The sequence below is a fragment of the Schistocerca piceifrons genome, chromosome 1 (assembly GCF_021461385.2).
Source record: "Schistocerca piceifrons isolate TAMUIC-IGC-003096 chromosome 1, iqSchPice1.1, whole genome shotgun sequence".
Classification (NCBI taxonomy): Eukaryota; Metazoa; Arthropoda; class Insecta; order Orthoptera; family Acrididae; genus Schistocerca; species Schistocerca piceifrons.
In genome coordinates, this window is record NC_060138.1 from 812,560,798 (window position 1) to 812,577,298 (window position 16,501).

The 16,501-nt window shown below is 45.0% G+C and overlaps 1 protein-coding gene across 1 annotated transcript in view; it reads right to left on the reverse strand.

The window, feature by feature from the left end:
* Window positions 1–16,501, reverse strand: part of LOC124775342 — a 170,014-nt gene that overhangs the window by 84,447 nt on the left and 69,066 nt on the right. The window contains exon 6 of the mRNA XM_047250177.1: window positions 1,463–1,760. Coding sequence (XP_047106133.1) covers window positions 1,463–1,760 — 298 coding nt within the window. The remainder of the gene's footprint in view (window positions 1–1,462; window positions 1,761–16,501) is intronic.

The following is a 16,501-nucleotide window of genomic DNA, read 5'->3' on the forward strand; positions in this document are numbered from 1 at the left end:
CCGCGCCGCGGTGTGACGTCACGTGTTTTGAAAACGTCAGTGCAATTGGCCGCTGTCCGTCGCCGTCGATCGCCGTTGCCATCACCCAGTAGTGGACGAGTGGTACACATCTTCTTTAACACCGGCATCCATATACCGTTTAATTTGACGCTCTCCTCCTTTCGGTTGAAATTATTTGGGTGTTTAGCGATTTCGATTGCCTCCCTGTAGAGCGTTTCGTAGTATCCACTCGTGGCCGCTAGTACTTGCGTCTCCTCGAAACGAATATTGTGGTTCCCTGGCTGGAAAGCATGCTCCGCAACAGCTGATCGTTCCGTTTCTCCTCTTCTACAATTTCCCTTGTGCTCTTCCAAACGTTTAGAAACAGTTCTTTTGGTGGTACCCACATAAACATCACCACAGCTGCATGGGATCCTATACACTCCAGATTTTTTCAATGGTTTGCGAGCTTCGTTGGCAGGCCTAAGGTATTCCTGTATCTTCCTGGTGGGCTTGTAAATTACGGTAATATTCCGCTTCGTCAAGATCCTCCCTATTCTTTCCGTTACATTTATAACAAACGGCAGGAAAACCTTAGATTTTGCAGTAGCCTGTACGTCAGTATGATTTCTGCGTGGCTGCCTCAACGCACGTTTTATTTCGGCGGACGAATATCCGTTCTTCGTTAGTGCATTGTGGAGATGTTCCATCTCAGCGTCGAGCAACTCAGGTTCACAGATATTTCTAGCTCTGTCCGCTAACGTCTTGATAACACCCCGCTTCTGTTGTGGGTGGTGGTTCGAATCCCGGTGCAAATAACGGTCCGTGTGCGTGGGTTTGCGGTACACTGAGTGGCCCAAACTACCATTTTCGTTTCTAAACACAAGCACATCGAGGAAATGTAGTTTGCCGTCTACCTCCTCCTCCATTGTAAACTGAATTCTTGAGCTTATACTGTTCAGATGTTCGTGGAACCGGCTTAGTTCCTCCCTACCATGTCTCCACAACACAAAAGTGTCATCCACGTATCGGAACCATACGTTTGGTTTCTTGCTGGCAGTACCTAAGGCCTGTTCTTCGAATTTCTCCATAAAGAAGTTTGCAAAAACGGGACTTAGGGGGCTTCCCATAGCCACGCCATCCGTTTGCTCATAAAACGTTGGGAATCACCACAGAATTCATCAACCGACCACGGCATAACAGCCCGGATAATTATAATGGACATGATATTTACGGCCGTGCAAGTTTACATTTTAGTAGCATACAGACAGTTGTTTTTCCCTCTCTCTGTTTGCGAATGGAACAGGAAAGGAAATGACAAGTAGTAGTACAGGGTACCCTACGCCACACGCCGTTCGGTAGCTTGCGGAGTACCTACGTAGATGTAGTTGTAGTTAAAACGAGCTGTCGCTGTCTCTTCTCAGTGTAGGTGACAAGGCACGGTATACGAGCGTGTTGGAGCGTTCTTATGTGAGTGGCGCACCTGGGAGCCGGGGCGTGAGCGGCGGCGTGCAGTTGCAGAGCTGGAACAGGCGGTGCGCGCGGCAGCTGGCGACGCAGGCGCCCCGCGAGTATACGGGGTACAGCGCCGACGGCCAGTCGGCGAGTTCGCCGGGAAGGCGGCAGCCGCGCCGCGCCGCGCCCATCCTGCCCACCGCCGGCTCGAAGCGCGCCTCGCGCACCCGCACCATGTGACGGTGGCGCACGCCGCGGGCCGGCACCACCGCGCGCGCCACCGTCGTCGTCAGGTGCGGCACCTCGTCCCGCGGGTGCACGAACACCTGCCATTTTTAAAAATATTGTGAAATGCCAGATACAGGAGCTTCGTGGTTCCCCTGGCCATTAAAATTGCTACACGAAGAAGAAATGAAGATGATAAACGGGTATTCATTGGACAAATATATTATACTAGAACTGACATGTGATTACATTTGCACGCGATTTGGGTGCATAGATCCTGAGAAATCAGTACCCAGAACAGCCACCTCTGGCCGTAATAACAGCCTTGATACGCCTGGGCATTGAGTCAAACAGAGCTTGGATGGCGTGTACAGGTACAGGTGCCCATGCAGCTTCAACACGATACCACAGTTCATCAAGAGTAGTGATTGGCGTATTGTGACGAGCCAGTTGCTCGGCCACCATTCACCAGACGTTTTCAGTTGGTGAGAGATCTGGAGAATGTGCTGGCCAGGGCAGCAGTCGAACATTTTCTGTATCCAGAAAGCCCCGAACAGGACCTGCAATATGCGGTCGCGCATTATCCTGCTGAAATGTAGGATTTCGCAGGGATCGAATGAAGGGTAGAGGCACGGGTCGTAACACATCTGAAATGTAACGTCCACTGTTCAAAGTGCCGTCAATGCGAACAAGAGGTGACCGAGACGTGTAACCGATGGCACCGCATACCATCACACCGGGTGATACGCCAGTATGGCGATGAAGAATACACGCTTCGAATGTGCGTTCACCGCGATATCGCCAAACATGGATGCGACCATCATGATGCTGTAAACACAACCTGGATTCATCCGAAAAAATGACGTTTTGCCATTCGTGCACCCAGGTTCGTCGTTGAGTACACCATCGCAGGCGCTCCTGTCTGTGATGCAGCGTCAAGGGTAACCGCAGCCATAGTCTCCGAGCTGATAGTCCATGCTGCTGCAAACATCGTCGAACTGTTCGTGCAGATGGTTGTTGTCTTGCAAATGTCCCCATCTGTTGACTCAGGGATCGAGACGTGGCTGCACGATCCTTTACAGCCATGTGGATAAGATGCCTGTCATCTCGACTCCTAGTGATACGAGGCCGTTGGGATCCAACACGGCGTTCTCTATTACCCTCCTGCACCCACCGATTCCATATTCTGCTAACAGTCATTGGATCTCGACCAACGCGAGAAGCACTGTGGCGATACGATAAAACGCAATCGCGATAAGCTACAATCCGACCTTTATCAAAGTCGGAAACGTGATGGTATGCATTTCTCCTCCTGACACGAGGCATCACAACTACGTTTCACCAGGCAGCGTCGGTCAGCTGCTGTTTGTGTATGAGAAATGGGTTGGAAACGTTCCTTATGGCAGCACGTTGTAGGTGTCGCCACCGGCGCCAACCTTGTGTGAATGCTCTCAAAAGCTTATCATTTGCATATCACAGCATTTTCTTCGTGTCGGTTAAATTTGGCGTCTGTAGCACGTCATCTTCATGGTGTAGCAATTTTAATGCCCAATAGTATACATGACAGAAGACAGAGTATGGATGTCAATCACAGAGCAACAGCCACAATTTCATGAAATCTGTTTTGTTCATGGTTATATTAGTGGCCCTATATCATTTCTGCTCAGGGCCATATTTAGGATCCACAGATACCTAGCCGGAACCTCACGGCAAGTGAAAGAGAGAGATAACGAGAGGGATTCATGTGTATATGATAAATCCCTTCCCTCGAAAATTTCCTTCGCTCATACCTCCTCTGTGTTACAACATATGACGTGTCATTGATCTCATTTGTTCACGCAAGGTGCCTAATTGCTTCCACCGCCCTGAAGGGAATGCGTAGGTTCTGAATGATGTTCACCAACCTGCAGTCTTCTGTACTCGTTGTCCCGTGCGCAGAAAACAGCACGTAGGTCGTGATTCAGTTGTCTTGAAGCAGCAATAAGCTGCTAGCAAAGAACTGGTATTGTATAAATAACTAAATTTTGAATTAGTGCCGGCCGCTGTGGTCGAGTGGTTCTAAGAGCCTCAGTCCGGAATCACGCTTCCGTCTCCATAGTGAATTTGATGTTTGGATGTATGAAGTTTAGGTGTGTAAGGAAATGCATGAGCTTGTCCCTACCACGGGGCTAGATGACGAACGTGTCATCGACATATCGGAAGAAGCAAGATTACCATTCCTAGACGTCATGGTCAGGAGAAGAGCTGATGGTATCCTGAGCCACGGTGTGTACAGCAAGAAAACGCACACGGACCCCGTACCTGCATGCAGACAGCTGCCACCACCCTTATCAGAGGAATGGAGTACTAAAAACACTAGTACACAGGGCGCACAGCATCTCAGACGCAGAGAATCTGCCCCAGGAATTAGAACACCTCAAGACCGTGTTCCGAAAAAACGGGTACTCGGAATGGCAGATTACACGCGCTCTCCGTCCCACCACCACAGCACAACCTGTGGAGACGGATGAAGTCACGGAAGAAGAGGTAGCCACTGCCTTTATTCCGTACAATGGCGCACTATCGTGGAAAATCGACCGTATATTGAAGAAACACCGAGTTAAAACCGTCTTTTGTCCGCCCAATAAAACACAGGCATTACTGGGAAGTGTGAAAGATGAGCTCGATTTGAGGAAGGCCGGCATATACCAAATTCCCTGTGAGTGTGGGAAGACTTATATCGGACAAACAGTACGCACCATCGAAGATCGTTGCCGAGAACATCAAAGGCACACTCGACTGAAATATCCAAATAAGTCGGCGGTAGCAGAGCACTGTTTGTCAGAGAAACACGAGATGGATTATGAGCGTATCAAGATCCTGGCTCAGACCTCTAAATATTGGTACAGCGTTATAAGGGGTCTATCGAAATTCGCACCAGGGAAGGTCTTATCAACCGAGATTGCGGCTACAATCTCAGCAAGGCTTGTGAGCCGGCACTGAATGTAATTAGAAGACTCTCAGCAAGAAGTACGAACTGGCGACCAGGGCGGACGTAGCAAGCACATCGACGCTACGACAGATTCCGACGCCCACGTCGTCGCGACCGCCGGCACGCGGGCGCGGACGGCGAAGAGAGCGGCCCGCGGGGGGAGGGGATTTAAATCGGCCGCCTGCCCTCAGGAGCTCAGTTAGTCAGCGTACCTGACGATGGCTACATGTCTGATCGTCGAAATATTGTGCCCGTTGGACACTATGAACCGGCAGTATACCCGTGTACTGTTCGAGCAACAAATACGCCGGGAGAAACTGAAGAATCACAAAAATATTCTGCGTTCTTCACAATTTCGCAGAGAGTAAACAAAATAATGTTTGCATGGTTACTATCAAACTCGTTCTCAATTCCATGTCCAAAAACCAGAGACTGATAATTAAGTTCTTAACCAATACCGACTGTGGCAGTCAACATGTCTGTCCCCCGAGATTGCCGATCGAGCACTTACGTTTACAAACCGGAGATTGCTAATTAAGTCTTTACTGATATCGACTGCGGAGGACAACATGTCTGTCGCCCGAGACTGCCCATCGAGATCTGATCTGACAGCCGAACCACCACGCTCACCATTCAAGTTAGGCGCCACACGAAGATCTCCGAAGTGCTTCTTCTGCCTTTTCGTTTAGCCGTTGTTTATTATTCTCCTGGTAATTAACATTATTGGAATAATGGGATGATAGCCTGCTATTGAGACATACTTTTGTATGAAATTCAAGTAAATTCACTGTTTAGTTTTTCTAATATTAATAACAGTAGTTTATCATTTTGACGCGCTATTCCGAACACAGTTGCTAATCGCAGAGAACGCTCACAAATTCGGCTGTCTGTCTCACGATACACGTACCCAACAAGCCATCTGTCACCGTTACCTCACATCTTATTACGTCATCTTTCCACTGCTGCCTTCTCAACTGCTGCAAGAAGAGCTTCTTGTCGCTGATTATGATGGTTGTAAAGGCATAAATATTACAACCTGTGGTACGATCTCTACTAGATGGAAATTTTGTGACAACTGTTCTGTAAAAATATCATTTTGGAGCAACTTCAGAATTAAAGCCTATTACGTAGCATTTAAGGTTTACAATTTAATTGTATAAAACTTCACTGTTTATGATTTAATGAAATGGTATTGGAAGATGAAGACAATTTGACATCGTTAAGTTATTCGGTCTTCTTCCTCCTCGCCTTTTCCCCTTACTCTGTGGGATCCGGTTTGTTATGTGGGCTTTCGCAGTCGGTCGCCGGATGCCATTCCTGGTGCCTCCACTGGCCCCGGGACGGAAGCTGTGTACCCTATCTGTCTGCGTCTAGTGCAAATCTCATGTTCAAGTGACCTAGTGTGTTTCTAACGTGGGTACCAGCCCAGCATTCACCTAGTTGCATGTGGGAAAGAGCCTAAAAACACATACAGACTGCCAGCTCATCAGTCCTCGTCGTTAATCCGCGAGGCAAGTTCAATATGTGGCAGGCTCGCCTTCCAGAATTCCGAAAGCGGCATGCTAGCACGCTTGTCTGTCTCAATGGGTCATTAATGTATTCAATAAGATTTATTAATATCGCTATCAATATCTGTTTTTCAAAGTAAGAAGAAAATTTAGAGAATCATGTCGATCCAAATACCTGTCTTCCAATTTTAAAAAATGGCTTATTTTAACTACGAGGATTGGAACTTTAATAGTGGCAACTATTTATTTACAGCTCGTACAAAATACATACGTGTTTCAAAGTTTTACTGGCCTTCGAAGTAGTCACTAGCATTGTGTATAACCCGTTTCGAGCGATGTGGAAGTCGTAGGATACTCTTAGCAGTGCCAGTTGTATTGACAGTTCGAGCGACGCGGTCTATTGCCCGACGAATTTGTAGCAGTCCTGAATCGAATGCCGTGAGGTGTTTCCTTCAGTTTAGAACTCAGCTGAACTTACGAGGGCTTACGTCAGGGGACTGCAGTAGGTGGTACAACACTTAGCAGCCGCATCAGTCAAACAAATCAGTAACACTTTGCACTGTACGTGCTTGTGCATTGTCCTGCAAAATGATGGTCAGGTCCTGCAGAAACACTTCTGTCTCTATACTGTTCATTTTTGGAACACAACCTACGACCAGCTTAGAGACAGAAGCGATGACACTTTTTGCAGGACCTGAACATCATTTTGCAGGACAATGCTCAAGCACATACAGTGCAAGCTGTTACTGATTTGTTTGACTGATGGGGCTGCAAAGTGCTGTTCCACCTACTGCACTCCCCTGACTTAAGCCCTCGTGATTTCTACTCGATTTCTAAACTGAAGGAAACAGTTCACGACATTCGCTTCAGAACTGCTACAAATTCGTCGGGCAATACACCGCGCCGCTCGAACTGTCAACACAACTGGCACTGCTAAGAGTGTCCTACGACTTGCACATCGCTGGCAACGGGTTATACACAATACTGACGACTACATTGAAGTTCAGTAAAACTTTGAAACACGTATCTGTTTTTTACGAGCTGCAAATAAATAGTTGCCACTATTAAAGTTCCAAACCTCGTATAAGCAAGCATGTTTCTTAGGTGAATGCAAGATAACGGAAGGGATATACAAGCAAACTTCACCTATAATTAACTCAAATATTATAATTTCCCAAGCAGTCAGCCTTAAAATATATGTTTTAAGTATTCTTATAAGTTAGACTCTTTCCATATGTACTTCGTACTAACGAAGCAACTTAAATGTATTAATAACGTAGTAGACTTAAAATATCAATTTCATTATTGAGTGAAGACATGAACGTTGAGCCTGTCTTCTAATGTGGAGATCTTAAGCCTCTGTCTGATTAGCTTCACTTCCGAAAATGATTATTTCGACTGCTGTACATGATCAAAAGCGGCAGGTACATTCGTAGAACGACCTTGATATAATGCAAGCTAACTTTCAAGTCTTATGGGTCCTGGTTTGGATGAAACGAGGTATGAAACGAAATAGTTTTCCCCGAAAGCGACATCATTTCATAATTGACGGTTCAGATACGCTTCCGGCCATCCTGATTTACGTATTCCGTGATTTCCCTAAATACCTCCAGGCAAATGCAAGGATGGTTCCTTCTAAAGTACACGTCCGATTTCCTTCCCCATCCCTGTAACAAACCCAGCTTATTACCCGCCTCCAATCACGTTAATGTCAACGGTATGTCAAATTCTAGTCTTTCTTTCTTCATTTAAAACTTCAAAACTCCGTCCAACATGTTTTGAAAAGTCTTAGTCGTTTTGCCTGATGGAGAGCAACGCATTTGACAAGATGCCACTCGTAATTTGGTGTTAGTTACATGTTACATAGATCATTTGAACGATACTTATATCAAAATGATTTGAAACGAGTCTGTTTACAGGATATGTATAGATGATTAATGTTAACATTAATGAACACATTATTTTAGTCCTACTCATGTATCTACACTTAAAACAATTTTTTTTCTGGTTACTAATTTTTAAATAGAAATTCGTCGGTGGGATAGAAGGAGTGACAGGGACAAATTATTTGAAATTAGATTTAAAACTTGCTTTGCTACCTATCATACACTTTATTGGGAAATGATCAAAAATTTTAGTGCTGTATACTGAATATCGTTCTGAGCCACTGATAGCTTCAATAACAGAATGAGACTTTCACTCTGCAGCGGAGTGTGCGCTGATATGAAACGTCATGGGAGATTAAAACTGTGTGCAAGACCGAGACTCGAACTCGGGAGTTCGAGTCTTGTTCCGGCAGACAGTTTCAATCTGCCAGGAAGTTTCATATCAACGCACACTCCGCTGCAGAGTGAAAATCTCATTCTGGAAACATCCCCCAGCATGTCGCTAAGCCATGTCTCCGCACTATCCTTTCTTCCAGGAGTGCTAGTTCCGCAAGTTTCGCAGAAGAGCTTCTGTGAGGTTCGGAAGGTATTAGACGAGGTACTAGCAGACTTGAAGCTCTGCAGAGGGGTCGTGAGTCGTGCTTGGGTAGCTCAGTTTGTAGAACACATGCCGGCGAAAGCCATCGGCCGAGTCTCGGTCTGGCACACAGTTCTAGGAAATAATATATTCTCGCTTCAAAAGATGTTACTGGGGAACTAATAGACAAAAGGCGATAGAAACTCGTGCATCCGTAATAAGGGCCATGCGTGAGGCCTAGAATAAATTTCACATTAAGATACTTGGGTGTCGCAAGGAAGCATAATAGGACCTTTCACACACGGGACACGCTGCATTATAAGACTGATCGCTGACGATGCGATTGTGTACAGGGAAGTACCGTAGTTGACAATATTCATAACGACTTGTCGATAAATATATGGTGATGAGTTTAACAAAGAGAAGGACAAAGAACCGTATAGCGTCTAATTAGAAGTTTAATGGTGAGTATTGTGAGCATATTAAATCGTGTAAATATTTAGGTGTAACGCTAAGAAGCAGTATGAAATGGGACGATCACGTATAATAGATGTTACAGAAGGCGAATGGAAGATTTACATATTTTGGAAGTGTTATGGGGAAGTGCTGTGCATCTATAAAGGAAGTCGCACACAAGATTCTAGTGCGACCAATTCTAACTGCTGTTGCTGTATTGGGAGTCCCCATCAAGAAGACTTGACAACGGACATCCATCGAATTCAGAGACTCTCCGCTTGGATCGTAGTACGTTAGTACAGACAACACAAAAGTCCAACAGAATTGCTCTGAGTATTTAAACCTGAAATAATTTTAGGACTCATAATTGGAACGTCAGCGATTTTGTATCGTAATCTAACAAAAAAACAACTAACTGACAGGTGTGTCTTGCACTCACAAGAGCTCCACGCATCGACTCATCGCCGGCCGAAGTGGCCGTGCGGTTAAAGGCGCTGCAGTCTGGAACCGCAAGAACGCTACGGTCGCAGGTTCGAATCCTGCCTCGGGCGTGGATGTTTGTGATGTCCTTAGGTTAGTTAGGTTTAACTAGTTCTAAGTTCTAGGGGACTAATGACCTCAGCAGTTGAGTCCCATAGTGCTCAGAGCCATTTGAACCATCGACTCATCGCGTCACCGGTGGAGACATTACTGGTCTGAAAAAATGGTTCAAATGGCTCTGAGCACTATGGGACTTAACATCTGTGGTCATCAGTCCCCTAGGACGTAGAACTACTTAAACCTAACTAACCTAAGGACATCACACACATTCATGCCCGAGGCAGGATTCGAACCCGCGACCGTAGCAGTCCCGCGGTTCCGGACTGAGCGCCTGAACCGCTAGACCACCGCGGCCGGCACTGGTCTGAAGACGCTCTGTGCACTAACGAATGCATTTGTGCTCTAGACTGGAATTTTTTTTACTTAAAAGATGAGTCCTTGAAGAAAAGGTGTTACAGTTTTTACGACAACCTGTCACTTTAATTTATACAACATGTAATTCGAAAACGACTTATACTGTCACCAACATATAGCTCGCGTAGGGATAGCGAAGAAAAGATGCGAGATATTGGGGCGCGTAAGGATTCTTGTAGACAGTCTTTGTTCCCTCACTCAGTACCTGAATGAATTTGGAAAGAACGTTGATAATGTTGGTACAATACACCCTCCGTCATGTACTATAAAGTGGCTGGCGGAGTATCTGTGCAGATGGAGGTTATTACATTCTTCTTGAAGTCTACGGATATTTTATTGTCTCATGTATCTTGCATACCACGTGGAATAGTTTCGTCATGGCTCGCTCTCCTAAGAATCTCAAAAATTCTGAGGGGAACAGTTTACTCGAAGGGCGTTGGTTCCAACTAGGTCTTAATAGAAGACAGATATAAAATATGGTGCTGGTCTTCTTACCAAAAAGGCAGCTAGTTGAATATGTGTAAAGATAATGACGTTTCAAAGAAAACTGATTAGCGTAATGAATTTTGGCAAGACTCAAATTATGATTCAATAATTATCATAGGACTCCACAAGCTAAAAAAAATATTCAGACAATATAAAAGCACTTAAAGAAGTTAAATCTTTGGGATTAACGTAGATCACCCACTACCTAGAGTTAAATGCGCACTATTTCGGCTACATTCCCAATATTATAGATGATTTGATGAGGAAATTAGTTCATTCTGAATGTTTATATTCAACAAACACAAAATACTCGACATATAGGGATAATATTTTCAAAATTTTTAATCGTTTTATAGGAATTATTCACGGCGGTCAGAAATAGACTGAAAAACTTGTAAGAGTGTTTCAGGACAGATTATACTGAGAAATAAATGTAAAGAAAAAATTAATACGTTGCGCCATTTCCGGGTTAATTAGCGTCGAAGTTAGCTAATCAGTCCGTTGCTCGTGCAAATTCAAGCGGCTCGAAAGATACAATTAGTGCCAGTTGTTCTCATAGCGTAGCTGATAGTCCAGGAGACTGCTCAGGCTTTGGCTCGGGTTTGATCTTTACTGTTGTCCCATAGACAAATTTTGTGTCGCTCCCTTTCTCGGTTTTTAGGAAATCAGACGAAGAGCACGTATGGCGAAACCGTCTCTGGCGGGCCACTCGAATTTTCCACTGCTGATGCTATGAAATCCACCGTCCTGCACACGCCAGTCTGAGTTCGAGACGAAAATCCTGACAGTCGGTGTCCGCGTCTCCGACACGATTACAGAAGGAATGTTTTCGTTGTCTGTCCGTTTCACCAGGTTCAACCTTCCGATGACCGGATCCCAAGCTGTGCTTGACTGCAAGTCACCGTCTTTATTGAGGGTGTTGTCAGGTACTTTTATCATACAGTCCCAGACACCATTACTAAGTTTAATGATAGCTGTCTCGTCCAATACAATTCGGTGTTCCGTTTTTCAGATCCTGTTCTGCTACAATACCTTCAGTACAGGTGATGGCTTGCGGTTAAGCCGAGCCTGGGACTCCGTCATCGGAATGTTGAAGCGGATACAGCAGACGTGCAACGAAAACATTGCCTTATACTGCTCTTGACAGGACACCAGCGACGCCAAGGAGACAGCGCGGCTGTTTTACGGACAGAAGCAGCAATCACAGGAGATCACCACATGATGCTGGCTGAGGAACACTCCTCCGAAAGTTCATGTATATTTACTCACTTGACAGAGCTGGAAGCTCGAGAAAATGTTATAAATTAATGTCACAGTGACACTCTGCATTTGTTCAAGGACTAAACTGTTGGAAACAAAATCTAAATCAAGCTGAGTGTGGCTTTTTGTGGTTTCCCACACTCGTTTAGGCATACACTGGGCAGAATTTCCGCCTCATAAAATACGATACGCAAACAATAAACATACGACTACACTCAGAAATTTTCAGATGTAGATGGCCCGCACGACTTCGCCCCCTTAGCTAACTGACGAATATGGCTCCAGGAATGGCACCCGGCCGCAATGATAAATAAAATAAATTTGAGAAATTCTGATTACATCGTCGATCCAACGAGAGTGGATAAAAGACGGACAGGTAGAACTACATGTAGGACAGTACAGCAGTACTTTTAAACGCTTTGTTGTGTACAGTAAAGGCAGTCATTGATTTAAAACTGTATCATTACAGTCCTAGAGCCCTTGACAAAAAACTGCAACAATTTTATGCGACTTGGTATTTCATTGTGTCATTATTGACGACTTAGCAAGAAAAGCCCATTATTGTAAAGTCTGGGATGTGCGACCCCCACGCACTTTCAAACGTGTGCGGAAACTACCTTATATTAGATAAAACTTTTTTAGCAATGTGAATTGTTGCTGGAAAGAGTCAGTAAGTACCTAAATGGTGCGACTCTCTGTTGCAACTCGTTACTTGGTTTTATTTCTACTAAGCTGTAGTATTGGATTTGCACTTTTGGGAGCATCTACATACTCAGGGGGCTTTACTGACATGCTGTAGTCTTATTTTTTAATCGCGTTCACGCAGCGGTGAACATTTGGGGCTAGGTGAAATAGTGAGCTCAACACAACGCTGGGTTCCGTTCTCAAATGAAAGTACATTGCTCAACGAAATTAAAGGATCATTTTTTCGATAGCTCGTAACTGCCTCCTGTAACGATGCATAAGTTTGAAATTTAGCTCAAAGGTGCCTATGACCTTCTTCTGTAACGGTGGACAAGCGTGGCACCCCGAGGCGCCACCTTTGGGCTCAGCGACGCTTCACACAAGATGTCGACACATGCGAAAAAAACAACCGCAGCTCGGAAGTTCATGTGAGCTGTAAGGTGAGTCAAGAAGGTCATATTGGCATCACATTTCACTATAATTCTGCCCAACCTCACGGTGGACATGTCACGCGACCAGAAGGTCGTCGTAGCTCCTCTTATCCATATTTCACCCCTTCTTCTGACGTCTCTGCGCTCGAGATCAGAACCGCGATATCCGGGGCGGTTTTCTAATGGGTGGCCGAGGAAAACATTTCAGACACATCGCAGTTCAGAATCCAGATGAAACGGCTCAAGGGATGGCACAAAGGGCGTCAATGAAATAACCCCTTTCCCTGAGTCGTTGTTTCACAAACGTTTTCCGGTCGAAAACGACAGTTCATAGAGCAATTAGCAACGAGAAAATGTTCTTGACAACCTTTGACACTACAAGGACTTTGGGGGATTGTATCCTCGCTGAACATGATAGTACCTCTTTGTAATGGAACGTGTCCGCAATTTTGCACTTGTGTACAGGTTGGAGCCACTAGGGACCGTTCAAAATCATTCTAGTAAATTTGAACATGATCTGAAGCAGCAAAGGGTACTTATGCGTTGTCAGCTCTCCTGTGTCCGCCTCCGGTAGCAGAGTGGTGAGCGCGACAGAATGTCACACTTAAGGGTCCGGGTTCGATTCCCGGCGGGGTCGGAGATTTTCTCCGCTCAGGGACTGGGTGTTGTGTTGTCCTAATCATCATCATTTCATCCCCATCGACGCGCAATTCGCTGAAGTGGCGTCCAATCGAAAGACTTGCACCCGGCGAACGGCGTACCCGACGGGAGGCCCTAGTCACACGACATTTACATTTAACTCTCCTGTGACATGATCATGCGGCAGTGCAACATTAACAAGGGAGTGAATAAAACAGCAATAGGTTCCCCTAAGACGCCCAGCTCGGCAACACCCTAGGTGCCCTCACGAAACTTCGTTGAGCATGTTAGAAATGTACCTTCAGAAATTTCGACACCAAATGAGCAGGCAACCTGCCTCATATTTTATTGCTTTTTCTTACAATTCTTTTTGCCGCGTGGGATTAGCCGAGAGGTCAAGACGCTGCAGTCATGGACTGTGCGGCTGGTCCCGGCGGAGGTTCGAGGCCTTCCCCGTGCATGGGTGTGTATGTTTGTCCTTCGGATAATTTAGGTTAATTAATGTGTAAGCTTAGGGACTGATGACCTTAGCAGTTAAGTCTCATAAGATTTCACACACATTTGAACATTTTTTTTACAATTCTTTTTATTTATAGAGGGTGTCTGGGATAAGCATATAATAATATAAAATGTAATACCTTGAGAAGTAATTGAAATATTTGTTGACGGTATGCATTAAATGCCTGCTTGTTTACTGTGCCGAAAGTGTGGAATGTAGTATCGTTAGAGAAACAGACGAAATTGAGGAATGCCTCGCTTTCTTTCGTTTTCGCCAAAATTGTCTCCGCGAATGCCGTCACGGCCTGTCCTCTGGCTTGATATTGTGACGAAGCTGCAGTTTGTACGCCTGTAGGCGCAAAATTTAATGGAATGCATCGTGTGCTGTCGAACGAGGTAACTGTAACTGCCTACTTGCTTGTCTGATTGACTTACGAGGGCTCCGCCGTATGGACGTCAGGATTAATTCAACAGTAGCCTCTGGTATTGCGTGCTCGGCGTGGTGGCCCGACATCGAAAGCAAACTCCCGATTTCCCCGAACCGCTTGTCCCATTTCGTTATTGTTATGTAAATGGAAACAGCTTCAGTTGGTCACAGTTCATACTCACTCCGAAAACGACGTTGTACCACTGTAACAGACCTTAGCTCCGCGATACAATACTCACACAATTACTTTTGCTGTAGAGTCGATATTGCTACTGTCGCGCGCTTACGTGAACAAGGCAGTTCACGTGGTACCAACTGCCGCAAGGAAACACAGGAAACATTTCGAATTGCCATATTTGTGGAAGCAAATCGCCAACAAATATCTCAATTACGTCTGAATTATTACGTTTTACATTCTTATATGTTCAACCCGGATAACCAGTGTAGCACTTTTTTTTCAAATTTGATTGTTTAAAATATTTATAATAGTAAACAAACGTGTATTATTACTGTAATTTTATTTTTTGATATTTACAATGCAATATTGTTACCATCAATAACATTCATTGCAGTGAATACTATACAATGAATATTATTTGAATTCGAAACCAAGTATACAGATTTGTTTCGGCGCAGGAATATAGCAGCATAATAGAGCAGCTGTTCTCTCGTCTTTTGGCCTCAGTTCCCCTGTTCTCACCCCTCACAGCAATGATCCCCACTATTTGGAGAAGGTCGGTCCTTTCATGACAGCTTTGGCTATAGTCATCCGCACAACCTCAGAAACGTACAATTTTAAAAGTACTGAAGCTTGTTTCAAAATTATAGCCAAGAATGTTGATACCTCTAATTTTCCACCCTGCCAGAAAGAACCAAACAAACAAATCTAAAGAGCTGGATGTATCACCTGTGTATATAGAATTGCTAATCTGATAATACCGACACCTGAATTATCTTTAAATAACGGATGGATAGAAGTTGATTATTTACATGAATGCTATTGGTTCGATGGGGACCGACGAGAGCAAATCTAGAGGGATGAGAAAAAATGGTTCAAATGGCTGTGAGCACTATGAGACTTAACAACTGAGCTCGTGAGTCCCCAAGAACTTAGGACTACTTAAACCTAACTAACCTAAGGACATCATACACATTCATGCCCGAGGCAGGATTCGAACCTGCGACCGTAGCAGTCGCGCGGTTCCGGAATGAAGCGCCTAGAACCGCTCAGCCACCGCTGCTGGCTAAAGGGATGAGAGCGACTAATAATTACATGTTTTTAAGGATGTTCGAAAAACTGTTTATTTATAGCTTTTATGATGTAAAAATACTATACGAATAAAAAACTTAGAATGGCAAACAATAAAACACAGACGGGTCGTCCATTGCGCGCCCTTTTAGCGTTGCTGACTGTCTAGATTCCAGAGAATTTCTATTTTATATATTTTTTTATATTAATGTGATGAGACCGGAAGCAAACGACAAAGATTTTAAGGTGTGTAAAACGATTGCACCATATACAATGATGAGCCAAACATTATGGTCACCTGCTTAACAGCTTATTTTTCCGTCTCTGGAACGAAATACATCACTGATTCTGCGTATCAGGGAACACACAGTTTCTCGGTAGGTTGTGGAGGTATGTGGCATTAGATCTCTACGCACAGGTCATGTAATTCGTGTAAACAGAGGGGCCGCTGATTGACCTACGTGCTGATGGTAGCCGATAGCAATCCAGATGGGTGCCGTAGGATTTACACAGGCGAATTTGGTCACCGAGACATCAAAGTGAAGAACTATAATGCTCCTCAGACAACTGTAGCACAGTTCTGGCTCCGAGACACGGACAATTACACAGCTGAGACATGACAGCCCCTTAGGGGAAGGCAACAAACATGAACGGGTACAGGTTGTTCACAGCTGTTAACGTGTGTTCGATTGCTACCACAGGTCGCATGCAAGCACTGGAGAACAGAATGTCCCCTGTAGCTATACTACGACCTCCAGCCTGCGTCCGTGGCGCACTGCACGTTTCGAGCCGCCGTTTACCTCGATGACGGTCTTT